The sequence below is a fragment of the Miscanthus floridulus genome, chromosome 8, assembly GCF_019320115.1.
Source record: "Miscanthus floridulus cultivar M001 chromosome 8, ASM1932011v1, whole genome shotgun sequence".
Classification (NCBI taxonomy): Eukaryota; Viridiplantae; Streptophyta; class Magnoliopsida; order Poales; family Poaceae; genus Miscanthus; species Miscanthus floridulus.
Genome location: NC_089587.1, coordinates 80,675,085 through 80,701,374, shown reverse-complemented (window position 1 = coordinate 80,701,374; position 26,290 = coordinate 80,675,085). Strand labels below are relative to the sequence as shown.

The 26,290-nt window shown below is 50.3% G+C and overlaps 1 protein-coding gene and 2 pseudogenes across 1 annotated transcript; all 3 read right to left on the bottom strand.

Moving 5' to 3' along the window:
* Positions 1–1,344: 1,344 nt before the first annotated feature.
* Positions 1,345–6,524, bottom strand: LOC136472733 (uncharacterized; annotated as a pseudogene).
* Positions 6,525–8,168: 1,644 nt separating this feature from the next.
* Positions 8,169–25,589, bottom strand: LOC136469470 (protein FAR1-RELATED SEQUENCE 5-like; annotated as a pseudogene).
* A 228-nt stretch (positions 25,590–25,817) lies between these two features.
* LOC136469469 (putative protein FAR1-RELATED SEQUENCE 10) lies at positions 25,818–26,222 on the bottom strand. Its single transcript, XM_066467655.1, has one exon. The coding sequence runs from the start codon at positions 26,220–26,222 to the stop codon at positions 25,818–25,820; it is 405 nt and encodes a 134-aa protein (XP_066323752.1).
* Between the last annotated feature and the right edge of the window lie 68 nt (positions 26,223–26,290).

Sequence of the window (26,290 nt, the reverse complement as noted above, 5' to 3'; positions counted from 1 at the left end):
TAAGCCATGACCCAACACCTCTTAGACTACTTGATGATCCAGAGGTACTCTATTCTTCTTTACTTGATCTCACCATAATTTGTTATAGTTTTTCATGCTCCTATTTACAATACTATTCATGTTGTTATGTCAAATAGAAAGGGACTACTGTAGAAAGACTCACTTTGGAAACTTTGAGAGATTATGGTCATCTTAGGGATCTTCTTCCTGTATGTGAAGGTGCGGAACTGAACTTGCTCCAAACGAAAGAGGTGCCTATGTTTTTCCCACATTATCTGATTCAATTGTTTTCGTGCTCCAGCTCAAAGGCAGATTGGAGAAACTGCTTTGAATGAAACAAGTTCCAGATCCCATCAAATACTCAGATTGGTTAGTGTCCCTTTAATACTGTATGCTCCACATTGGTACTACATCATGTCCATTGACAATACATTCTCCCTAGAATTGACTAAAAATTGTAAAATGTTGATCTGCATCTGCAATTTGGTCATCATGCATTCATGCGTCGATTACAAAACTCTGCTTGAAATTCCAATGCAGAGGTATGGCAGAAAGAAAGGCCCTAGAGCCAGTGCATCAAAAGAGTGAAGACCGGAGGGTCTGAGGACCTCAAGAGCAAATGCTTGTGTTATTTGTACGGCATCCCTCTATCATGGTGATATTTTGAGGACCAGCTACTGATAGTGAATGCACACCATATTCACAAGTATGGAACATAGCTAGTAGATCAAATTTGGGTCAACTGGAGCACTTGTCTCGGGAGTTGAAGCAAAAATTGATGATGTAGAAGACTATATGGCATTTGCTGATTTAGTACTTCATTTAGAAGACTAGTTTTACTATGAAGCCTAGCTACTGTTATTCCCCTGTTAGTAGTATTGCATGCTTGTATGAGGGACACATTCCAGACTTCTAGTTAGACATGTATCATATGGATGTTTGTATGAGGGACATTTCAAGTTCATATTTTTTAGAAAGAAACAGAAGATGATTAGTTTCTTCTTTAATTGTGCATGTTTGGTTAATGTCTCAGTGATTGTTTCCTTAATAATATTAGTAAAATTCATAGAAAATGCTATCTGCTTGATCTGTTAGAGGTGACATCCAAATTGTTTCATGTCCACAGGTCCATCAGATTTGGGAAGCTTCAGGGTATCCAAACTAGCATGTTATTTTATCAGACAACTGCTGGAGAAAAAATTATCAAACAACTAAACACAATGTAAGTTTGAACTCTTTACTCGCTAGTAGTTTCACACATGAGTTGCTGAAGGAAATGTTTGACTAAGTATTTGTGCCTAAACACACATGAATTTAGTTCAGCACAACGTTTAGGTCTGAACACACATCGTTCTAGCTATCTGGTCAAACTAAAGATCAAATATAGCTTACTAAATAGACAGCACATTAGTTCTAAAAAGGCCTAAAAGGGTTGGTCTGTTGTTTCCCTGGATGCTTGGCCCTTTGGACTCGTTTAGCGATAGATTCGCTACTAAATTCATCTACGATAGTAGGAGTATTAACAACTAATTTCGTTGGCGGTCGTCCTCTTTTCCTATTTTGAGCTCATGTTCCTTTTTTAGATCCTGTTCCTTTCCCTCCTTTTGTTCATTTCCCTTCTTTCGTGCTGGCCTCAGGGTTTGGAGTTTTAGTCTCTATTATTTGAACATTGCTTGAATTTTTAGCATGTTTGTGCTGGCGTTGTTCATCCGGATTGTTTGCATAGTACTCTTCCTCCTAAGAATCATCAAAAAAAATGTTAGATCCAACATATTTTGTACAGTCTGGTATAAGTTGATGCAACTGGATCATTTTTAATATGAATTAAAAGTTCATACCGTGATAGGATTTTGGTATGATTGTTGTCGTCTCATGTTGCGATCAGAAAGGAGCAACCTCGTGCATATTCTCCATTTAAATCCTTGCATTTGTGTCTATACAAGTGAAAGTAGAGCACTATCATATAACAATTATTGAATGAGTATGTAGATATTTGGAATTAACAAGGATTGTAAGACTCACGTTTGTGAAATGATCGGCCATTTCTTCTCCATCCCATGCCAGCATATAAAATATTATGAACGCCCCATACGAATGACTGCAACGAACATAAGAATTAGTAATTGAAGTATAACATTAATGTAGAAAAGGGAAAAGGAGTACCCGTCTGTTTGTTGCGGTATGTTATGATAAGGAATTCTTTTCCAGACACGCAAGTTAACCAAGCCATCGTTGCCCGAAGAATCAATGCATTCTTGTATGCTTTCCACCTAGTGGATGGTGAGATAGATGTTAAATTTGATCGAACTATAATTGTAATTGAATAGGTGGTACGTGTTACGTTGTACTTACCAATGCCTTCTCTTGGTTTTCATCTCGGGTTGAGGCTAACGAGTTAAGTAGCTATACCTCTTTCTTTATAAAATTTAGCACTAGGAGAGCCCAGTGGTTTTTGTTTATATGCATAGGCACAAAAACCTGAAAACAATAATTGCAATAGAGATTACCAAAAATATAGTAAACCATCCTAATTGATAAAACTTTGAAAAATAAATACGGGTATTATCCTGAATGCAAATGTCAAGTAAAAGTGTCCAAACAAAATCAGTATTACATACCAAATGCCTTTGAACACATTTGTCGGTAATTAACTTCTTAAATGTCAGCCGTTGGTCACCCAGATTATTTGTAGCCAACTTCTAGACTTGGAAAGTTGTTATGAATGATGCCTCTTTAGTCTCCACATTGCTGAAATCAACATAGGCATTTATGACCTGCAAAGGGTGGAGTTATTAGTACATAGTAGGTGTTTGCATGTTATTGTGGACAAAAAGGATCTAAAATCAGTTTACCTCATCTACTATAAAGTCATCTGTGAAATTAGGGCGTAGCTGTTTGGCCGTAAGAACATGGTCACCTATTTGTACAACCTTAGCATGGTCGTAACTTATTACTACGAAGGATCTGGCTTCTGTGTCTATTGGACTCACTTTGTAATAGTTGTCGATAATTGGCTTCCTTGGTGTGATGTGTATAGAGGCGTCGCCTTGGTGCTGTGTAGAGGGGCTATTCTGCTGCTGCATGTTCTTTTTCATCTTAACTTTTGTTTCAGTGTGTGCTTCAGCATTGATTCTCGCTAGTGCATGGGAGAAATGCAGTGGGCCACCTGGTGCTGACTTCTTGACTAGTATCCATGGTGATTCCTGTAGTTGGTATTTTTTGTTAAATTCCAAAATATCAAATCCAACATTAGACAAAGGAACTGAAGCCACATTTGCATACCCGAACTTGTGCAAATGTAGGCATAGATAACCGAACTTGCGAAGATGTAGCCATAGACGGCTGACCTTGTGCAGATGTTGGCATAGATGGGTCAACAATACTTTGCAGTAGCTGTAGGATTTGTTGTTGTACCTGTTGCGTTTTCTGATATTTTTTTTTAGAAATTGTGTTAGACAATGAAGAACGGATGGGAACCGAAAATGAGTACTCACGCTGGTTACCTTGATATCCATTTTCATTTCTGCAGTATCGTCTTCTATCTTGCTCACCCTAGCTTCCAGTCTTTTGTCCAGCCGTTTCTCATTTCTAATCTTAGCTAATTCCTCATTTTGTGATAATATTTTCCTATCATATCTGTGGTCTATATCCATAAGTTTTTTCCATTGCTAGTGCAATGTCCATTTGGCTGTCGTTCGCCCATTCTTCAAGGAATTGCTTCTACATAAATAGGAAAGAATGAATTAGGCACACAAATGAGGTTGTGCACATAAATAGATGTCGTACATACTTGTTCGTTGCTTAGACCCTCCTCGCACATTGGCGCTTGTTCTGACATTGATGTTTCTGTTTTAATATTTTTTGGCTGGGTGGTCTGACCAGTAGTGCGCGTCATAAGCTGGAAACAATTAATAAGATAGTTAGTATGTATACGTATGAACAGTAGCATATTGATGGTATGTTTCGAAACTTATAGTTCCTCCATCTAGGCCGGCCTGATTAAAAGCATGTCATCAAAGACCAGCATTGTCTTCAGTCCACCTCACCATCAGTGGTGGTTGGATTGTCTCGTAATTGATCCCGTACTTGGTGTACGCAATGACGCGCTCCCAGTACCAAAACTATGAACACAATGCAAAAAAAATACATAAGACCAAAAGTAAAGATCATTTATAGGTGGTTATAGCTTATAGAACTGACCTACAACAAAGTCAAATTTCCATGTATGTTGACTTGTTTCTTAACTATGTAATTATTAAATGAGATTAATAAATGGGTCAGAGTGAATTGGCCCCAATTGAATTTCGGAATGTCTGATGCTTTTCTAATCACGGGTAGATAACTAGCTTTAACATAGGGCTTCACAGTTGGTGCTAGAATGACACAAATTGTGAACAAGACAAATAGTCTTTTGAAGTCATCATCCGGAGTGCCTGATTTCATCATCATTTGTTTCAACTTGCTTATCGTGAGAAGGTGGTCTGCATCTTCATACCTCTTCATCAATTCAATGTCCACCTTTTTATCTTCATCTTTGACCTCCTCTTGGTTTACATGTTTAAAAACATCTATGCCTTCAATCTGGAGTCCCATTATGTCCCTGACATCCTCTAGATAAATAGGAACATTCTGACCACATATAAAGAAGCATTGGTTGCTGATTTGGTATCTATTTACAATTTTGTCAATCATTTGTCTTCTGAGACACATCCCTGGCATACGAAGCAGCCCCCCAGGTCCCATAGACTTAATAGCATCCTTGTGGTCGCTCGATAAGTCTTTTATAGCGTTTACAAAACTCACAGTTGATAAGTTGCTAACAATGCACAGGCAACTTGCACAAAAATAGGAACTGGATATTGAATATGGAAATTACCTGCTTCTTGGTCCCTCCCTGCACTTTTCAGTATGAACCCTGGTACCACTGTCAACTGCATCAAATGATGTGAATAAGAAATGTTAATAATGAATGCAGCATTGAAGGCTCATCATCTGATTGTATCCTTATGCTTAGTTACTTATAGCTATTATATAGATACAGAACGCCCTGGCTAAATGAGATGTCGATTTGGGGCTAAACATGCCATTATTTATGTTGCTAGATTTTCATTCTAGTAGTTTGATTTGTGCAACCTGTGTTACCACTCTTCTTTTCAATAAAGTTGAACAGCAATATGATTTTCTTTCTTCCGACCAAGTTGCATATGTAAAATACAGGGACACCGCTGATTATAAGCTACTCCTACTTCATACAGTTAAAGGGTTAAAGATTTGGTGTTTAGAGTCAGTTTCAGAATCAATCTAAGGTTCTCCTTGGATTGTTAGATTGTTACATCGTCTAAATTAAACTCTGAATTGACAGATGGTGCCACAGCATATTTCCTATTCAAGAAACTTGCATTCTATCAGAAGAAGACCTGCATGCCACTGTGTCAAAGTTATTCCATGACTTCTCGAGGAGCAAGACTAACAAGGACAAGCCTATAAAGGTAGAAATTGCATCATTTATCTTCGTTTAACCATTTTGTTAATGTGTAGTGGAGTCAAATTCATACTATTTTCTACTGCAATGTATTATGCAGCATTTGTATAGATATCCTTGCTATCAGGTCTCATACAATGATTCATGCATTGTTTAAGTTGTCTCCTACATTTTAATGCCAGGCTCTAAGTAGCACTTGCTCTATTACCTTCATTATTATGCATCAAAATTACTGCATTCTTTTGTTAATGATCGCAATTTCACTTTTGCACTTAAAGAGAATCACTAGCTGTAGTACACTCTGCACTGTCTCATGAAAACATTTTATACTAAATAAGTTTTGACATATTTTACAGTTTGCGGTTGCCTATAATAGAAGGGGCATCGATGAGACAGAGAAGAACAGTAATGAAGGTTCAAATCAGCAGGCTTTGATGGACAGGGAGCAATGTTTCAAAGTGGTAGCTGCTGCTGTCAAATTCCGTTGCTGAGAACTCAGTGGTTGATCTTAGATCTCCTGAGGTAACCTTGACCGACAATTGTAACAGCTTGCATAGTTACCTTCAAGGGCGGAGGCAGTACATAGGGCGTACCCAGTGCAGATAGCTCCCGCTCTGTGCGGGGTCTGGGGAAGGATGTCAGTGGCAAGCCTTACCCTCGCCTATGCAGTGCGAGGAGACCACGACTCGAACCCGGGACCTTCCGGTCACAGACGGTAAGACTCTACCGCTTGCACCACATAGGGCGTACCCAGGCAGGAGGCAGTACATCTTAGTACTAATTGCAATGATGTTTATGTGGCACAATAGCAGTACATGGTTTTGGTCCTTTAATCGTGGAGATCGTACTAGTAGCACAAATGCATACATCAAATGAATATGAAGGAGAGATGTATATCAGTTACCTCCAACCCTGGTGCCATTTGCAGGCGAAGAATTACTGTGCTGCCCTCTTTGTCCTGTGCTATCCATGGTGCCGAGTGGCATAGCCATTGCCGCCGAGAGGAACTATGCCGCCAAGAGAAACTGAGAAAGGAGAGAGGGCCACTAGAGAAACCGAGAAAGTAGTTCTATTGTTCCTGAGATCCTATAAATTAGGAAAGAAATGACAGCCACGGTGAGTCATGGCAGCCAGTTTCCAAACGACGGCCACGTTCTCCAGAACAGCCAATGAGGACAGACGGGCTATTGGGCCGACGTGGCTGGGTCGAGAAGCTTGGCTACGCCAAGTTGCCGATTTGGACCTGTAGTTTTGCTAAAAAAAAATGGGCCTGTAGTGTTTTCCTTTTTTTGGCTCAAAAAATATAAAAAATAATTTTATTAACTTATATTTTAGAATTGTTTGTTTATCCTTTTTTTTAAAATGCATTTCCCTCTATTTCCCCCCTATATATGCTGCCCCACTAAACGTGCCACGTAATAACCAACTACTAGTTGCTATGTAGTCATCATATGCCATGAGTGTCACGTTATGCCCAACTGCTTTTTAATAAGCACTACAGTATAGGAAGTGAATTGAATTGATCACTCTCATGTCTCGACAAAGTGAACGAATAGCCCGAACATGATAGGAACTAAGCCACTATTCTCACGTAGCTCTATCAGTATGACACCACACGACAGGTACGATAGCAACTGAACCAATCACTCTCGTGTCTCGCCAGAGTGAACCAATAGCCCTAACATGATAGGAACTAAGCCAATATTCTCACTTGTCATCTGAGTGGACTAATGGGTCTAACACGATAAGAAGTCAACCGATAACTCTCGTCTCATCTTAGTGGACTTGTAGTATTGGTACGATAGCAACTGAACCTCCACTCTGATGTCTCGTCTGAGTGGGACTAACATGATGGTAGTTCAAGACTGCATACCAAGTTGTTGGTCATGCCAGTGGCATTATCAGTACGACTCCCCGACATCGTAGTATTTTCCATTTTTGGCATTTATTTAAAAAATAATTTTCTCCACTCAAAAAAAATTAAAAAAAATTAGCAACTTACATTTTAGAATGGTTTCCTTATCCTTAAAAAAGCATTTCCCTCTATTTTGCCCCTATATATATGCCACCGTAATAACCAACTACTTGTTGCTATGTAGTCATCATATGCCACCGAGTGTCACGTCATGCCCAATTGCCTTTTAATAAGCACTATATGATAGGAAGTGAACCAATAGTCCTAACATGATAGGAACTAAGCCGCTATTGTCACGTGTCGTCCGAGTGGGACTAACATGGTAGTAGGTGGACACGATCGGGCACTCGGTGGCATATGACATGGCACTCGATAGGACGAGACTGTAGGCAAAGTTGTTGGTCACGACGTGGCACTATCAGTACGACACCACGACATGTACCTACGAGTGAGACTACCAAGTTGTTGGTTATGATGTGGCAATATCAGTATGACACCACGACATGTACGTACTAGTGAGACATGATTGGACGACATGTCCTACTAGCGAGACATGATTGGATGACGTGCCACTCAAGTTGCTAGATATAAATATTACAATGAACTAATTTGTCCTTGCAGCAAGTTCTTGTATGTTTGAAACAATATAAATATTTTTATTTGAAAAACTTAAATAGGTTTTCTTATCTACAATATTCATCATCCATATGACCATGATACAAATAGGTTTTAAAAAATTATAAATGCAGTTCAAATGTTGTATTTAAAAGTTTAAACAAAATTTGTAAGAATATGACCATGATACAAATATGTTTTCCAAAAATATATATGTGAGCAGGGGGTTCCAATCGATTGTAACTTACCACAAGAACAAGAAATTCCCTTCAGATTGCCTTCATCATAAAATTGACATTTGACATAGTACATCATGTCTCCTTTATCCTTCCTGCCAACAATATACTCACTCATATTATCGCCATCTAGAATGTCAATCGAAAAATACTTCTTGACTGCCTTTATGCTGAACTATTGGAGTGAACGATTTCACGGCTTCTATCTCAATAATTGAAACATCTGGTTCTGTGCATGCCTCAGATTGCAATACATCAGTGTCCAACTTTGCCTCATTTGTGCGTAGCCCTAAAAGGCAGTGCTCCACGTGCTTTACCATGTCAAGCAGTGTCATTTTACGATCTAGACGCATATGAAGCCTAGAGTTTAGGCTCTCACTCCGTTGGTTGCTCCTCAGTCCTAAGTAGCACTTACCAGCATGATACGAAGCACACCAGATTTCCCTCACATCAAACATCTGATACAACCATGACTCCTTATTTATAACCTTATGTTTATCCAAAAATTCCTGTCATTTTCTCTCAATCTCTTCTATGGACCAACAATCATAAAGGAAACTCCTGAATTCATCCTTGACAACATCATTCTTAAGATTATGCACAATGTTCTTGTCGGTGTTTCGTACAAGCACCGGCAAGTAAATTTATAGTAATGCGCGTTAGGCTCGGATGGTGCGCTAAAGGACACAGGATTTATACTGGTTCGGGCGGAACGTCCCTACGTCCAGTTTTTTGCTGCTTGTGTTATTAGCACCGTAACGATCTGTAGTAAGGGATACAAACTGCCGAGAGAGGGACTGGTCCCAAGTCTCTGATCGAAGGATTGAAAGGTGGTCAAGAGCTTCGTAGCTGCTTGAATGTGTGTGAGTGCGTTCTATTGTCTGGTCCTCTTTTTTTTCCCTCCTTTTGATGGAGGATGCGCCTCCCCTTTTATAGATGAAGGGGTTGGCTTTACAAGGGTGAGGGCTCCAGGATGCGTACTCTACTTAGCCTTGTGGCTCATGTCTACCTGATCAGGTCCCCCATTCTGATGAGTGCGAAGGAAGATAAGTGCTTATGATGTTGTCGATATCTCTGTAGGATGTCAGATTAGTCACAGCATGCTTCCCCAGGGCATGGGTTGTAGTACAGTGGTTTTGACTTAGGAGCCTCCCCCCAGCCTTGCTCCACACGCCTTCTGGTTCCCATGATTCTTGTTGGGAGAATTCGGGGTCGGGGTCCGGTGTAGCGCCGTGGCCAAGGCTCTCTGACTGGGAGGACCTGAGGGGTCGGGAAGAGGACCCCCCGCTCCCTCTGGTCCACAGCACGGTGACGGAGTATCCGTCGTTCGTGGAGATAGCAAATCCGTTCTTGGAGCGTAGCGGTTGTCGTATATCTTCGTTGGGTTCCGTGTCCCAGAGCTGAAGGCGGCGCCTACAACTCTACAGAGTGAGGTGCACGCACCTGTAATACCTTTTGGGCTCTGCGGCGCCCGGAAGGGTCTAAAGCATCAGTCCTGTCGTTCCCTGGCAGTTCTTTTCCTGTCAGGGCGCAGGGTATGGTCGTTGGAGCCATGGTTGACCCGAACGTCTTGTCTCGTCCTGTACCCATCGTTATGAGGGATAGATATCGATCAGGGCGAGGCTCGTTCTGAGCCGTCGGGTGAGACGGAGGCCAATCCCTATCTCTTGGGCGAGACTAACCCTATCCCTCTGGGATCGGGCGAGGCGGAATCTATCCCTTAGCCTTTGGGCGAGATTGAGCCCGCCCTATAGGCGTCGGGCGAGACGGAGATTAGCCTTGAGCCTTTGGGGCGAGGCAGGGTCATCCTACAAAGGCGTCGGGTGAGGCTGACCCCACCCCTCCGGGATTGGGCGAGACGGAACTCATCCCTCAGCCCTCGGGCGAGACCGAGCCTGTCCTCAAGGCGTCGGGCGAGACGGAGTTTATCCCTCGGCCCTCGGGCGAGACCGAGCCTGTCCCAAAGGTGTTGGGCGAGGCGGAACCGAACTCCTATCACTCGAACAAGGGATGACATGGCGCCCTTATGCGTCCAGAAGTTTTTTATATTTGACGGTTATCGGTTCCACCTCCTGGGGTACCCTGGTATTAGGTCCCCGACAGTAGCCCCCGAGACTCTAGGTGATTCAGGTAGAACCGCCTGGAGGGTGTTTTTTGATTTCGTTGAAGCTTAATTTGCCGGAGGGTGCGCGCGAGCGCACCCGATGGGTGTAGCCCCCGAGCCCCCGGGTGACTCGAGTTGAGTCGCCCGGGGGTTTGTACCGGCCCCTTCGCGGGTAAGGCTGAAGGACTTAGTTTTACATCAACTGGGTGTTTTTCCAAGTGGGTCGTGGCGTCCCGTTCGCTAGGGACCGATTCGGAGCTGTCCTAACTGGTGCTTCTGCCCTTGATGGTGGATCGTTCGCGGATTCCTTCTTAGTTGGGCCGGCCGGCAAGTTTCTGGGCCCTAGGTGGGCCAAAGAGAAAAGAACAGGCCTTTGTGGCTTGCGCTTCCCTGGTGGGTAGAGAGTCCGGATTTGTTTGGGGAAGGTGAACCGTCCGCCGAGATTTTTTGGGGTGAGAGGATAGGGACTGCGGGCGCGGTGGCGCGCGTGGCAGGCCTGGAGATCGAGGCGGACGGTTGCCCTTCTCGTGTCCGTCGCCACCTATAAAACCGCAGGGTTCGCCCCCAGGGTCCCGTATTTCGCTCCCCTTCCTTTGCATTCTGAGACATCCGCCGCCAATCTTCCTAGCCTCTCACGCCCGCATCGCCACCGTCGACCGGCCTGCGTTCGTGTTCCAGCCGTCGTTTAAGCTCGCACCTGCCCTTCCCCCCTACTGCTTCAATGGAGTTGTGGGGCAGATCAAGCATCACTTCCCGGCGTCTGGAGGGCCTCGTCCGCCGTGGCCTTCTTCGCCCACAATCCGCCGTCCAGGAGTGGTTGCTTCCTGGCGACGAGGGTGAGCTGGTGCCGCCTGAAGGGTATGTCGTCTCTTTTGCCCTCTTCCATGAGCGGGGATTCGGGGTACCCGCGCATAGATTTCTTCGGGGGCTATTAGATTACTATGAGGTAGAGCTGCAGCATCTAACTCCCAATGGGATACAGCATATGGCAGTGTTTGTTGCCCTGTGCGAGGGTTTCCTAGGGATCGATCCCCATTTTGATCTGTGGTGGTATTTCTTTAGCGTTAGTCTATCGAAGAGGAAGATTGGGGGGAAAGAAGTGGACGCGCCGATGGGGTGTGCCAGCATTCACCTGCGCCATACCCGGTCGAAGGGTTACCCATACATGCGTCAGGCTACATCCAACAAGGGATGGCATTCGCAGTGGTTTTATGTTAGGGATGATGTGAGTGCCACCCTACCGAAGTACACCGGATGTCTTATTGTGGATGCTCCGGCGTCGTGGGGCTGGGGCGTCCAGACTAAAGACAAGAAGCACATCTCCGACCTTCTCTCCGCCCTCCATGCCCTGAAGGGTCGGGGTGTAAAGGGGTCGGGGATTATCGGTGCCTACCACGCGAGGAGGGTGGCGCCACTGATGGCGCGTGTGCTTCCCCTGCATTGGATGATGCCAGGGATATCGTTCGAGGGGACGGTGCTCGTTGACGAGGCGCTCCCTTATTCGGAAGTGGCGCAGCGTGTCAAGGAGGCGACGGAGCCGACGAAGGATTCTGCCGGCATGGTCCTCGACATCATGTATCCGGTGCCCGGGCATCCTCCAATGCGGCCGGAGCCTGGGTTCTTCGAATTCGTAAGCCCTCTTCCCCCGCATTCTTTTCTTTCTCCTGAATCTCCCTTTTTTAATACTTGCTTTTGTGATGTAGGGGCTTAGCCGAGGGGGCTAGTCTTCAAGGATAGCCCGGCTCCACTGCCGAAGGACAGGGCTGTGGCGACGGCAAATCGACTCACGGCCGAGCGGGACAAGAAGGCAAAGGAGGAGATGAAGAAGGTGAAACGACTGAAGCAGGAGGCACGGGATCGGGGAGAGGACGTGAGCAGTGAGGATGACGATGATGATGATGATGACGACGGCAACGACGAGGTAGCCGTCGACGTGGATTGGGGCGTCCTGGAGGATGAGGAGACGCTGACAAGTGGCCACCCACCCGTGCAGGGGCCCTTCGCTTTTCACACGGAGGGAAGTGAATCGATGAGGTCAGTGGAGGCCGGCGAGTCCGCCTCTTCGCACGGCGTGCCGGCCGAGGACCGGTGGATGGGGGAGGGCGAACCTGTCGCCGCCATCCCCGAGGCGACGATGGAGGGGAGCAGCTCCGGTGCTGCACCCCATGAGACGATGGAGGGGGACGGCTCCGGTGCCACGCCCGATGAGACGATGGAGAGGAGCGACTCCGGGGCCACGCCCGGCGAGATGAACCCCCCAGCCCCGGAGCAGGGGGCAGGCATGAAACGGTCCCGCCCAGATGAGTCAGGGTAGGGGTCTGGGGATCCATCCCCAAAACGCTTCCGCCGGCCGAGGACGTCAACGTAAGCTGTTGATTCCTCTGTTTTCATCCTTTTTCCATTTTTATTTTGACTTAATGGTTATTACCTTTGCGCAGGTTCTTGCGGACGGGTCACCCCCTAGGGCTGGCGCCCAAGAAGAGTCTCGCCCTTCAAGTGGGACAGACGGCGTCGCCTGGAGCCACCCTTGTTTCGGGCAGGAGTGGTGCCGATGTCGGGGCCGCGTTGGCCGAACTGACGGCGTCCAAGGTGGCTCCCACACCCACGGAGGTTACTGAGCGAGCGGTCTCTTCCGTGGCGGGCGTGGAACAGCCGGCCGAGGACCGCATACCGCCAGTGACGGTGGTTGTGACTGCGCCAAGCCAGGATCAGCCGGACGCGGTCGTGGTGGCACCCGAGGGCGTGGTGCAATCCACGTCGCCAGGCGCCCATGTGGATCCACCCGTGGCGCTCGAAGCGGCCCAAACGGAGGAGGGTCCAGCCGGAGGGTCCTCGAGTGCGGTGGTGGTGCCGCACAAGGTCAGGAGGGAGCCGCCACCGGCCCCTTTGTCGGGAGGAAACCGCTCCCTACGCGGGGAGAGCCGCCGCTCCGGTGGATGGATGCTCAGGACCCGACGTCGGCTCTTTTCTCGCTCGATGATCATTCCGAGAGCATGGAGCGGGAGGGTCTTGACATCGGGATCTCGACCATGCTGAACGCCCTGGACCAGGCCAGAGGAGCCCTCCGTGAGATCGTTATCCCTACCACTCAGGTATTTTCTGGACTTTCTTCTTTCTTCATGTGTTTTTGTGTTCTCGTATTCCTGATATCAGTCTTCTTCCTCCTCAGATTCTTGTTGCTCGTAGCCGGGATAAATCCCAATTCCTCCGCGAACAGAAGGCGGAGAGGGATCGCCTTTCCGAGGAGGCCCGGCTGCGAGCAGACTTGGCCGCCCAGCTTGCTACTGTCCGAGAGCGGGAGGCCCAGGCGCGTCAGGATGCGGAGGAGGCGCACGGAATGTTCGAGGACCTATCGGCGAGGTCTAAGCTGGAGGAGAGGAGATTGCCAGACTCAAAAAAGAGCGAGACGAGCTGCTGTAGAGGAATGCCGCGGCCAATGAGAAGGCCGGCGAAGTCCTGAAGGAGCTGGAGATGGAGCGGGACCTCCGGCGGAAGGCTGAGAGTAGGGCCACAGCCCTCCAGCAAAAGGTGGACGAGGACGTCGAGGTGGTCCGCTCTCTCCGGGCGGAGCTTGATGACGCGGTGAAAGGAAAGTCGAGTGCTGAGAACGCCGCCACCAAGCTGGAGAAAGAGGCTGCCTATACGCGCAGAGCCCTTCAGGCTGAGAGCGATGAGCACGATCTTCTACAAGCTGCGGTCGGGGTGGTCCTTAACGCCCTGAATGTGACGGAGCCGGTGGAGACCAGCCCGCTCGCGGCTCGTGTCGGAGGTATCACGGCTCGGGTGGGCCAGCTTGAGGAGAGTGCCTTTCACGCCGGGATTACCCAGGCCTTCACCGTCGCCCACGCCCACTATGAGAAGGAAATAAACCTGAAAGTGATGAGCGAAGGCTTTCCGTCCACCTACGAGGATGAAGAGCTGGAGGAAATGGAGCAGATGGTCGCTCCCCTTGCGAAGAACCTGGCAGACAGTCTGAAAGAAATGGTTCTCCCTTCGCGGGAGTAATTAATCGAACAATTTTGAGAACAGCTTATATGTAATATGTGAACAAGTGTCGGTACTTTTCGAGTCTGGACGCCTTTCGTGCTTTTGCGTCTTAATTTCGTTTTGTTTGATTTTTGCGATTTCATTTTTTACGGTCTTACCAATATGTTCCCCTGAATTATGCCGCTGATTATAATGCGAGGAGATTGTTCCGAAAGAAGGAAAGGAGGTGGCCGTACCTTAACAGCCCCCGAGTAAGGTCCGACCCCTGCACCTACTGGGGTCGGGTGTTACTGGAGACCGGAATCGTGGTTCTGGTGATAATGGATGCCATCGCAATAATCCCCGCCCTGTCTTCCAACAGAAATCCCAACTGGGAACTCTATGGGCTCGGCAAGGTGGGGCCTTTGTCCCTGCATTGTTTGGCCCGAGCCCCCGAGCCTTGTCAGGGTCTGATAGGGGTCGGCCGTTATTTGCGTGTTACCCCGTCCTTGGTTTTCGCAATCGGAGGGGCTGAGTGAACGACACTTGCCTCGACGGCTTGAGTACCGCGCTCAACGAGCTCGCTAACGGGTACGTTCGTGCGGAATCCGGGTCCATCATTTGCTGATGGTTTCGGCAGAGCCCTCTGGTGGCACTCCACAACTTCTTAACCCGCCTCCCGGCAGATGCCTAAGTCGTTCGATAAGCTCAGGGGGCCCGATGGCCTCTCCTCGATGGAGATTCTGTGGGTTTGGCTCGAGGTTAGAATCGAACGAGAGAAGGTCGAGACGTCCCGGTTTGCTTCTGAGCGGGGTCGGGCAGGGACGCTGGGGCTCGTCTCGGTTATCTCTCCCTGGCTCTGTTCGGCGTGAGGTGGCCTCGAGCCCTTCGCGGGCCGACCTTCGAACCTCAGCCTGTGGTTGCCTATATCGGATAAGGCGACAGTCGTTTCGTGGTGCGACACGAATCATTGGGATGCAATTTTTTGCATATGAAATGTTTTGAATGCAAGATTTAATTGAAAATAAAGGTGGTGACGTTACCTTGGTGGTATGAGTGGCGGAAAAGCTCCTACCAGATGGGTTCGGGTCCTGACGTTTGTGACGAGGTTGGAAAAACCTGCGTAAGAATTGCCATTCTTTGTTTTGTGTCTCGGTGACGATCCGAGCTGTTCGATTAACTTGGGCAACCTGACAGCTGTAGGCGAACCCCTTCGATCCCTTCTTTGAGAAAGGCGGACGTCGAAACTAGAGACGCGAGAGGCGTTTGAGCATGATTTTTCTGGTGAATAGAAACATTGTAGCTATCGGGGCGTAGGGTTTGCTAGTTCGTCCAGTTTTACTCAAAGCTTTGTGCCTGTATGTCGCGCCCATAGTTTCAAGCGTACGGAGGGGTCGGGTGAAGAGGATGTCTGGATTGGTAGTCATCCTCGACAGCCCCCGAGTGATGTTCGCGTCCCTGCTATTCGACGGGGTCAGAATCTTGCGAACAAATTCTAACGCATAAAATGTGAAAGATGAGAGGCTTATCTTTCTTTGGTCGTTTGTTCGTCGTGTCTTCTGGGCCGAACGGTCGACCCAGGAGAACTGAAGGGTCCCGTCATCGGGTCGTCCGTGGTCCTGCATGGGAAGGCGAAAAATTTGTCTGCCTATGCGGGTGCCTTAATCGCCGCGTCCGGAGCGGGTCAGTGGCAGGCCATACCCAGGCAGTGTTCAGTTTGACCAAAGAGGGACGCTTCGTAGACCGGGGTTCGTCCCGTCACTTCTGGTGCGTCCCCTCAGATATCAATCAGCATTGATTGCGTATTTAAAAAGGGGAAGGGAGAGGGTTTTTCGTCCGACCTTTCGCCTTTCCTTAGTTACTGCGCCTCCTCTTTAAATAGGGAGGGGGAGAGGAGTTCTCAGCCCACCTCCCCTTCTGCCTCCGAGCCGCTATCTCTCCTTCTTCTTCCTTTCCGCCAAACGCGTCCGTGCGTCGCGGTGGTTCCTGAGTGAGGCAGAGTAATGCCAGAGAGAGATAGAGAACTTACAAACTTGCTCGTGATTCTGGTGCGTGATGTCGAGCTGGAGGTTATCCAACATAGATGAGATGGTGCGCGTGGCCCTTGCTGAGGAGTCGCTGCTGCCGAAGGAAAGGAGGCGTCGGTGGGCGTCGTACGTCGTTGACTGCGCCGTCGTTCGCTGTGCCCCTCCCTTGGCGGGAGGCGTTTCCTGCCCATATGCCGTTATCAGGGTTATGGCTGGGGATGATGGCGTAGTCTCCAGACGTCATGGCGGTGGCGTCGCTGCCGGGGTCACGGCTGACGACGATGGCGTAGTCCCCGGACGTTCCGGCGGAGGCGTCGTTGCCGGGGTTGCGGCTGACGACGATGGCGTAGTCCCCGGACATTCCGGCGGAGGCGTCGTTGCCGGGGTCGCAGCTGACGACGATGGCGTAGTCCCCGGACGTTTCGGCAGAGTCGTCGTAGATGGTGGCGCCTTTGAGGATCCAGCGAAGATGTCACCGATGGAGAGCGTGGTGCGGCGACCGCAGTAACACTTGTGGTAGAGCTGAGCCGAGACTGTAATGAAATAACGTTGTGGGGAAGCCCCCGGGTAAACAGTCCTCGGAGTATATTGTTCCTTTTTTGTAATGACATCGCTTTGTAAGTGGTGAATTTGTGCAAAAAATGAACAAAATTGCATCCTTTGCTTATGGCAAGTCATTTTAACGCTTTCCAACTCTTCTCATGGTCTAAGTCATAGGAAACTAGGAACGTGGGCGAACTAATTCTGATTGAACTGGTGAGCAAAGAGGTTACAGCCACTGGGGCGTGGGTGCCTTGCAGTCCTACCAGTTGTATTCAGAATTGGTTCCCAAGATCTTAGCCCTCGAAACTCGTTTACGAGGCGAATGGAAAACTCATGGTCTAAGTCATAGGAAACTAGGAACGTGGGCGAACTAATTCTGATTGAACTGGTGAGCAAAGAGGTTGCAGCCGCTGGGGCGTGGGTGCCTTGCAGTCCTACTAGTTGTATTCAGAATTGGTTCCCAAGATCTTAGCCCTCGAAACTCGTTTACGAGGCGAATGGAAAACTTAGAAAATGTTTGCAAGTATAACAGAGGGATTTTTTACAAGCGTAATACTTGTATTACACATGACATATGTTACGATCACATGCCAGCCCCCGAGTGAGGTCTGACCCCTCACGATTTGCAGGGGTCGGTAGTCACTAAGGATCGGGGTTCTGTTAAGACAAAAACTGATAAGGAAAAGTGTAAGTTTATTTTAAGGATAGAAACGACGTAGCTGCTCAATGTTCCAGGCGTTGGTGAAGACCTCGCCTTTGATGGTTTTCAACCGGTAGGCGCCTGGGCGAAGTATTTCCGTGACGATGTAGGGCCCTTCCCAGGGCGGGGAGAGTTTGTGGCGATCCTTGTTGCTCTACACAAGGCGGAGGACGAGGTCTCCGACGTTGAAGGCTCGACCCCGCACCCGTCGGCTATGGTACCGCCGTAACGCTTGCTGGTACTTGGCTGAACGGAGGAGGGCGATGTCGCGGGCCTCATCCAGCTGGTCCATGGCGTCTTGGTGAGATGCCTCGGCTCCCTGTTCGTCATATGCTCTGATTCTTGGCGCTCCATAGTCGAGGTCCGTCGGGAGAACGGCCTCGAAGCCGTAGATCATGAAAAAGGGTGTGTAGCCGGTGGCCCGGCTAGGAGTCATCCTTAGGCTCCAGAGCACAGCCGGGAGCTCAGCGAGCCAACGCGCGCCGAACTTGTTCAACCGGTTGAAAATTCTGGGTTTGAGGCCTTGAAGGAGCATACCGTTTGCACGCTCGACCTGTCCGTTCGTCCGGGGGTGCGCGACGGCTGCCCAATCGATTCGGATGTGTAGTTCATCACAGAAACGAACGAATTTCCTACCGGTGAACTGCGTGCCATTATCTATGATGATGGAGTTCGGTACTCCAAAGCGATGGATGATGTCGAGAAAGAACAAAACAGCTTGCTCGGATTTGATTGTGGATATTGGCCGAGCTTCAATCCATTTTGTGAACTTGTCTATGGCGACAAGCAGGTGGGTAAAGCCTCTGGGTGCTTTTTTAAGTGGCCCAACCAGGTCAAGCCCCCAGACCGCGAAGGGCCACGTGATGGGGATCATCTGGAGAGCCTGGGCCAGGAGGTGCGTTTGCCGAGCGTAGTATTGGCACCCTTCGCAGGTGCGTACAATTTGCTCGGCATCGGCTACTGCGGTGGGCCAATAGAAACCCTGTCGGAATGCCTTCCCAACCAAGGTTCTTGGTGCGGCATGGTGTCCGCATGCCCCTCCGTGGATGTCGCTCAGTAGGAGTTTTCCCTGTTCGTCAGGGATACAAAGTTGCAGAATTCCGATGTGACTTCGTTTGTAGAGTTCGCCCTCTACAAGAACGAAGGATTTGGCGCGTCACGCGAGCCGTCGGGCTTCTGTCTTGTCGGTTGGTAGTACGTCGTGGAGGAGATAGTCGATGTAAAGCGTTCTCCAGTCATTGGGAGGATCGGACTCCATTGCTGGGTCTTCTTCAAGCTCCATGACCTCGGGGTCGGGAGGAACAGTTGGCGGATCGGCCTTGGGGGTCGGACTAGAAGGGCCATCGTCGGCTTGTTCCGACCCCGCGTAGCGTACCGAGGGTTTGTGTTGGTCACTAGCGAAGACGCCTGTTGGAACTGGCTCTCGGCTGGATGCTGCTTTTGCGAGTGTATTGGCCGCTTCGTTGAGGTGCCTGGGGATATGATTGAGTTCGAGGCCGTCGAATTTGTCCTCCAGACGTCGGACCTCTTGACAGTATGCCTCCATCTTGGTATCGTGGCAGCCCGACTCTTTCATGACCTGGTTAACGACCAGCTGAGAGTCGCCCCTGACGTCAAGGCGTCGGATGCCCAGCTCGATGGCGATTCATAGGCCGTTGATGAGCGCTTCGTATTCTGCAGTATTGTTTGATGAGGGAAAATGAAGCCGAACCATGTACCTCATGTGGACCCCGAGGGAGGATACAAAGACTAGTCCTGCTCCGGCGCCCTTCTTCATCAGCGATCCGTCAAAGTACATTATCCAGTACTCTTGATCGACAGCTGCTGGTGGCATCTGGACCTCGGTCCACTCCGCGATGAAGTCAGCCAGTGCCTGAGATTTGATCGCCGTTCGGGGGACATAAGAGATGCCCTGATCCATAAGCTCGAGTGCCCACTTTGCGGTTCTTCCCGTAGCGTCATGGCTACGAACGACCTCGCCGAGGGGGAACGACGTCACTACTGTCACGGGGTGTGACTCGAAGTAGTGGCGTAGCTTCCTTTTGGTGATGAGGACGGTGTAGAGGAGTTTCTGGATCTGGGAGTAGCGGGTTTTGGAGTCGGATAACACCTCGCTGATGAAATATACAGGGCGCTGCACCTTGAAGGCGTGCCCCTCTTCTTCTCGCTCTACTATTAAGGCGGAGCTAACCACTTGGGTGGTGGCCGAGATATATAGTAGGAGAGATTCTCCATCGCATGGAGCAACTAGGACCGGCGGCTTAGTTAAAAATTGTTTAACCATGTCAAGTGCTTCCTGAGCCTCGGCAGTCCACTCGAAGCGGTCATTTTTCTTCAGGAGTCGATAAAGGGGGAGTCCTCGTTCGCCGAGGCGTGAAATGAATCGACTGAGGGCGGCAAGGCACCCGGTGATCCGCTGAACCCCCTTTATGTTTTGGATCGGGCCCATCCTCGTGATGGCTGATATCTTCTCTGGGTTGGCTTCGATGCCACGCTCGGAGACAATAAAGCCGAGCAGCATGCCCCTCGGGACCCCAAAAACACATTTTTCGGGATTGAGCTTGATGCCGTTCGCCCGGAGTTTCGCAAAGGTGCGTTCAAGGTCGGCGACAAGGTGGTCAGCCCGCTTGGATTTGACTACGATGTCGTCGACATAGGCCTCAACGGTTCGCCCGATGAGATCTCCGAAGCAACTAAGCATACAGCGCTGGTACGTTGCCCCAGCGTTCTTCAAACCAAATGGCATTGAAACGTAGCAAAATGATCCGAAGGGCGTGATAAAAGATGTCGCGAGCTGGTCGGACTCTTTCATCGCGATCTGATGGTAGCCTGAGTATGCGTCTAGGAAACAGAGGGTTTCGCACCCCGAGGTGGAATCGACTATTTGGTCTATTCGTGGCAAAGGAAATGGATCCTTTGGACACGCTTTGTTGAGGCCAGTATAATCAACACACATTCTCCATTTCCCGCTCTTTTTCCGAACAAGAACAGGATTTGCTAACCACTCTGGGTGGTATACTTCCTTAATGAATCCTGCGGTCAGTAGTTTGGCTATCTCCTCGCCGATGGCCCTGCATTTCTCCTCGTCGAAGCGGCGCAGGCGTTGTTTCACCGGCTTGGAGCCCGGGAGGATTTGGAGAGTATGCTCGGCGACCTCCCTCGGGATGCCCGGCATATCCGAGGGTTTCCACGCAAAGATGTCCTTGTTGGCGCGGAGGAAGTCGATGAGCGCGCTTTCCTATGCGGAGGAGAGCGCGGTCCCGATTCGGACTTTTTTGCCCTCGGAGCTACTGGGATCCAAGAGGACGTCCCTGGAACCCTCTGCCGATTCGAACGATCTAGACGACTTCTTTGCGTCGGGTGTCCCCTCACTGACCTCCTCCCTGAGGGTGACGAGCTCTTCGGATGCGATGACTGCGGATGCGTGTCCGCAGCATTCGACATTGCACTCGTAAGCGCGCTGGAAGGAGGTGCCGATGGTGATGATCCCACGGGGGCCCGGCATCTTCAACTTCAGATATGTGTAATTGGGTATGGCCATGAACTTCGCGTAACATGGTCGCCCCAGAATGGCGTGGAAAGTCCCTGGGAACCCCACTACATCGAAGGTGAGGGTCTCGGTCCGGTAATTGGATCGATCTCCAAAAGTGACGGGCAGGTCAATCTGCCCCAGTGGCACGGCTTGCCTTCCAGGTACGACGCCATGGAAAGGTGCTCAAATGGGACGGAGGTGCGTTCGGTCGATGCCCATCTCGTCGAGCGTCTTGGCGTACATGATGTTGAGGCCGCTGCCTCCATCCATCAGTACCTTGGTGAGCCGCTTTGGACCGACGATCGGGTCGACGACAAGCGGATACCTTCCTGGGTGTGGGATGGCATCCGGATGGTCGGTCCGGTCGAAGGTTATGGCGGATTCCGACCACCGGAGATAAGCTGGCACAGTCGGTCCAGCGGTATAGACCTCTCGACGTGCGACCTTCTGGTGGCGCCTGGAGTCGTAGGCCGTTGATCCTCCGAAGATCATGAGGGCACCGGTTGGAGTTGGGAAGGTGTCGTCCTTCTCCTCCGTGTCATTAGTGGTGGGAATAGGCTCCTTCCCCTGCTCCTCCTTATTCAGGCCCCCAGCCAAGTATTTGCGCATAAGGCCGCATTCCTTGTATAGGTGCTTGGCCGGGAAGGCGTGGTTTGGGCATGGCCCCTCGAGCATTTTCTCGAAGTGGTTCGGAGTGCCCTCCGCGGGCTTCCGGCCACCTTTGCGGTCGGCAGCAGCCACGAGTGAGTTGTCGCGCCGTTGCTTCTTATTTTTCCCTTTGGCGGGACGGTTGGAGGCGCCTTCGCTGGCGTCCTCGTCCCACCTTGTCTTTTCGTCGGAGCAATCAAAGATGGCTCCGACCGCCTCCTCTCCAGAGGCGTGACTGGTGGCGATGTCCAGGAGTTCCTTGGTAGTTTGCAGGCCCCTGCGTCCCAGCTTGTGGACCAGGGATTTGCAGGTCGTCCCGGACAGAAAGGCTCCTATTACGTCAGCGTCAGCGACGTTCGGGAGCTCATTGCACTGTCGGGAAAAGCGCCGGATGTACCCGCGGAGGGTTTCATCGGCCTTCTGACGGCAGTTCTTGAGGTCCCATGGGTTTCCAGGGCGTTTGTACGTGCCCTGGAAATTACCCATGAAGATCTCAGTCAGATCCGCCCAGCTCTGAATAGCATTGGATGGTAGGTGCTCCAGCCATGCTCGTGCCGAGTCGGCCAAGAACAGCGGGAGATTGCGAATAATGAAGTCATCATCACTCGCACCACCGGCCTGACATGCAAGCCGATAGTCTTCGAGCCAAAGCCCGGGATTTGTTTCGCCGGAATATTTAGGAATGTTCGTAGGTGGTCGATACCTTAGAGGGAACGCAGCGTTGAGGATGTGCCGGCCAAAGGCCTGAGGGCCTGGCAGGACGGGGCTCGGGCTTCGGTCCTCGTTGCTGTCGTAGCGCCCGCCACGTCGGGGATGATAGCCGCGACGCGCTGCTTCTCCCTCGTCGCCGTGGGCACGTCTCCGGGCGTTGATGATGCTGCGTACGTCGCGGCCACGATCGAGGCGTTGATGTACGGGGACGACGGAGGGCTGCCCGCTGGCTGGTGGTGTTTGGTGTACGGATGCGTCCTTGGTGGGACGCACTGAGGGTGCGCGCTGGCTGGTGTCGGGTTCGCGTCGTCGAGACAACAAACTTTCCGCCTGCTGCGCGGCTGCACGTTCGAGCAACGTGCGAATCTCCCGATAAGCGCGTCGATCCTCGGACGTCGCGGCCTCCGGGAGGCCATGCAGCAAGGTGGTTGCTGCGGCGATGTTCTGGCTGGCTCGAACAAAGTGAGGAAAGGCCCCATCGTCGGTGAGGATCCTTTGATGTATGGTGCGGGCTGTGGCGCGCGCACGCCCCCCGTCTTTGCGGCGTTCAATCTCGCGATTGATGTCCGCGTATTCCCGTGCGAGACCTTGCCCAGCCTCATCGATCTCTTGCTGACGAGCCCTTAGATGCTCCATCCTCAGGCGAGATGGGGCTGTCCCTTCTTCCCCGGATCTACTGTTAGGATTGTTTGTAGGGGTGGCCTCTTCCTTGGAGACGCTTTCGACGTGACCCTCGGGGGTCTGCGTCACGTAGCATTCCCGGGAAGGGTGGTGGCTCCCCTTACTGGAATCTGAGCTGGAGAGCGATACAGGTTCCTCATTGAGAAGCTCGTAGAGGGTCTCCGTATCCCGCTCAATCGCCCCCACGAACTCGATGTCCGTGGGTGGTTGAACCACACGTAGCGCCAGAAGGAGGCCAGCGGTTGCCGCAACATTGCGGAGACCGAACGGAAATGCTGTCGGGGCGCTCCATACGGACCCTTCCGGACACATGGTGGCGTTGTGAGAGGCCTCTTTGGGCGACGGGACTCCCCGGGAGTTGCCCGGTGGGCCCCTAAGCCTAAGACGGCTGAGGTTGATCGAAGGGGGAGATGGGGCGGCTGAGTGAGTCAGCGCCAGCTCTCCTCCTAGTGTGATGATGAAATCCAGGTCGCCGAAACGCACGGGTGCGCCCGGGGCCCAGGTGATTGCGTGGGTGGCCATCCGAGACCTGATTTGGAACGCGCAAAGCCCCTACCTGGCGCGCCAACTGTCGGTGTTTCGTACAAGCACCGGCAAGTAAATTTATAGTAATGCGCGTTAGGCTCGGATGGTGCGCTAAAGGACACAGGATTTATACTGGTTCGGGCGGAACGTCCCTACGTCCAGTTTGTTGCTGCTTGTGTTATTAGCACCGTAACGATCTGTAGTAAGGGATACAAACTGCCGAGAGAGGGACTGGTCCCAAGTCTCTGATCGAAGGATTGAAAGGTGGTCAAGAGCTTCGTAGCTGCTTGAATGTGTGTGAGTGCGTTCTATTGTATGGTCCTCTTTTTTTCCCCCTCCTTTTGATGGAGGATGCGCCTCCCCTTTTATAGATGAAGGGGCTGGCTTTACAAGGGTGAGGGCTCCAGGATGCGTACTCTACTTAGCCTTGTGGCTCATGTCTACCTGATCAGGTCCCCCATTCTGATGAGTGCGAAGGAAGATAAGTGCTTATGATGTTGTCGATATCTCTGTAGGATGTCAGATTAGTCACAACATGCTGCCCCCAGGGCATGGGTTGTAGTACAGTGGTTTTGACTTAGGAGCCTCCCCCCAGCCTTGCTCCACACACCTTCTGGTTCCCATGATTCTTGTTGGGAGAATTCGGGGTCGGGGTCCGGTGTAGCGCCGTGGCCAAGGCTCTCTGACTGGGAGGACCTGAGGGGTCGGGAAGAGGACCCCCCGCTCCCTCTGGTCCACAGCGCGGTGATGGAGTATCCGTCGTTCGTGGAGATAGCAAATCCGTTCTTGGAGCGTAGCGGTTGTCGTATATCTTCGTTGGGTTCTGTGTCCCAGAGCTGAAGGCGGCGCCTACAACTCTACAGAGTGAGGTGCACGCACCTGTAATACCTTTTGGGCTCTACGGCGCCCGGAAGGGTCTAAAGCATCAGTCTTGTCGTTCCCTGGCAGTTCTTTTCCTGTCAGGGCGCAGGGTATGGTCGTTGGAGCCATGGTTGACCCGAACGTCTTGTCTCGTCCTGTACCCATCGTTATGAGGGATAGATATCGATCAGGGCGAGGCTCATTCTGGGCCATCGGGTGAGACGGAGGCCAATCCCTATCTCTTGGGCGAGACTAACCCTATCCCTCCGGGATCGGGTGAGGCGGAATCTATCCCTTAGCCTTCGGGCGAGATCGAGCCCGCCCTATAGCCGTTGGGCGAGACGGAGATTAGCCTTGAGCCTTTGGGGCGAGGCAGGGTCATCCTACAAAGGCGTCGGGTGAGGCTGACCCCACCCCTCCGGGATCGGGTGAGACGGAACTCATCCCTCAGCCCTCGGGCGAGACCGAGCCCGTCCTCAAGGCGTCGGGCGAGACGGAGTTTATCCCTCGGCCCTCGGGCGAGACCGAGCCCGTCCCAAAGGTGTTGGGCGAGGCGGAACCGAACTCCTGTCACTCGAACAAGGGATGACATGGCGCCCTTATGCGTCTAGAAGTTTTTTATATTTGACGGTTATCGGTTCCACCTCCTGGGGTACCCTGGTATTAGGTCCCCGACAGTTCTGCTCAATATGCCATATGCAGAGCCTATGCGATGAATTCGGCCACACCAGCCTGATTGCTCTCTGCATAGCAAGGTCTCCATCAGTAATCACGGAGACCTGATGCTTCTAAATCATGGCCTCGGAAAATGTACTCAGCAACCACACATATAACTCAATATTCTCATGAGAAATAATTCCACATCCAAAAATAAATGTGCTTCGATGGTGATTCACCCCAACAAAAGGAACAAGGGGTAGGTTGTACCGATTAGTTTTGTAGGTGCTATCAAATACAACGACATCACCAAATGCTTCATAATCAAGCAGACACTGACTATCACACCAGAATAGTCCCTTCAGGTGTCCTTCCCCATCAACCATGTACTTGATAAAGAAATCAGGATCTCTGCGCTGAAGTTCCGTCAGGTAACTGATGACTGTTTGAGCATCACCGGCAGCAATTGTCTCCGCCTTATAGCGATGGCAGAAATTATACAAGTCCCTTGTTGTACACCCAACCTTATCATACCCACCATACTGTATTTCCAAAATATCCATTATCTTGTGTTTGCGGATCCCAGAACTCTCCATCTCCACAATCTCAGCTTTCTACTCATCGTTGATTCTTCTATGTGAACGTAGCAGACAAGTAAGCTCTGCTGGCACCATCGGATGGTTGTGTTCATCAATGAAATCCTTCACATACCACTGCCCTATGAACTGATCTCGTGCAATCACAAATTTAGCAAGGCATCCAACACGGGTAATATTCCGTAGCTTCCGCTTCTTAATCGCCCTCTTCAGCTGCTTCTCCTCACGGAAACCTTGATGACTGCAAACGAACTTCCGAAGAGTCATCTCATTATGGCCATTGTCCCACTCACAATAGCTTCTCCTCACACTAAATCCTTTCTCAAAACCGTCGTTGTTATAGAACTGAAATCCTTCTTCTTCATTAGCAAACATCTTCCTAACAATTTCATTGTACTCCAGCAAAGACTCAAGATCCGGCATTTCCTCCTGTATCCATCAACAACATTAAACAAATTAAAATTCCACGGAACAAATTAGACTAATTGAAG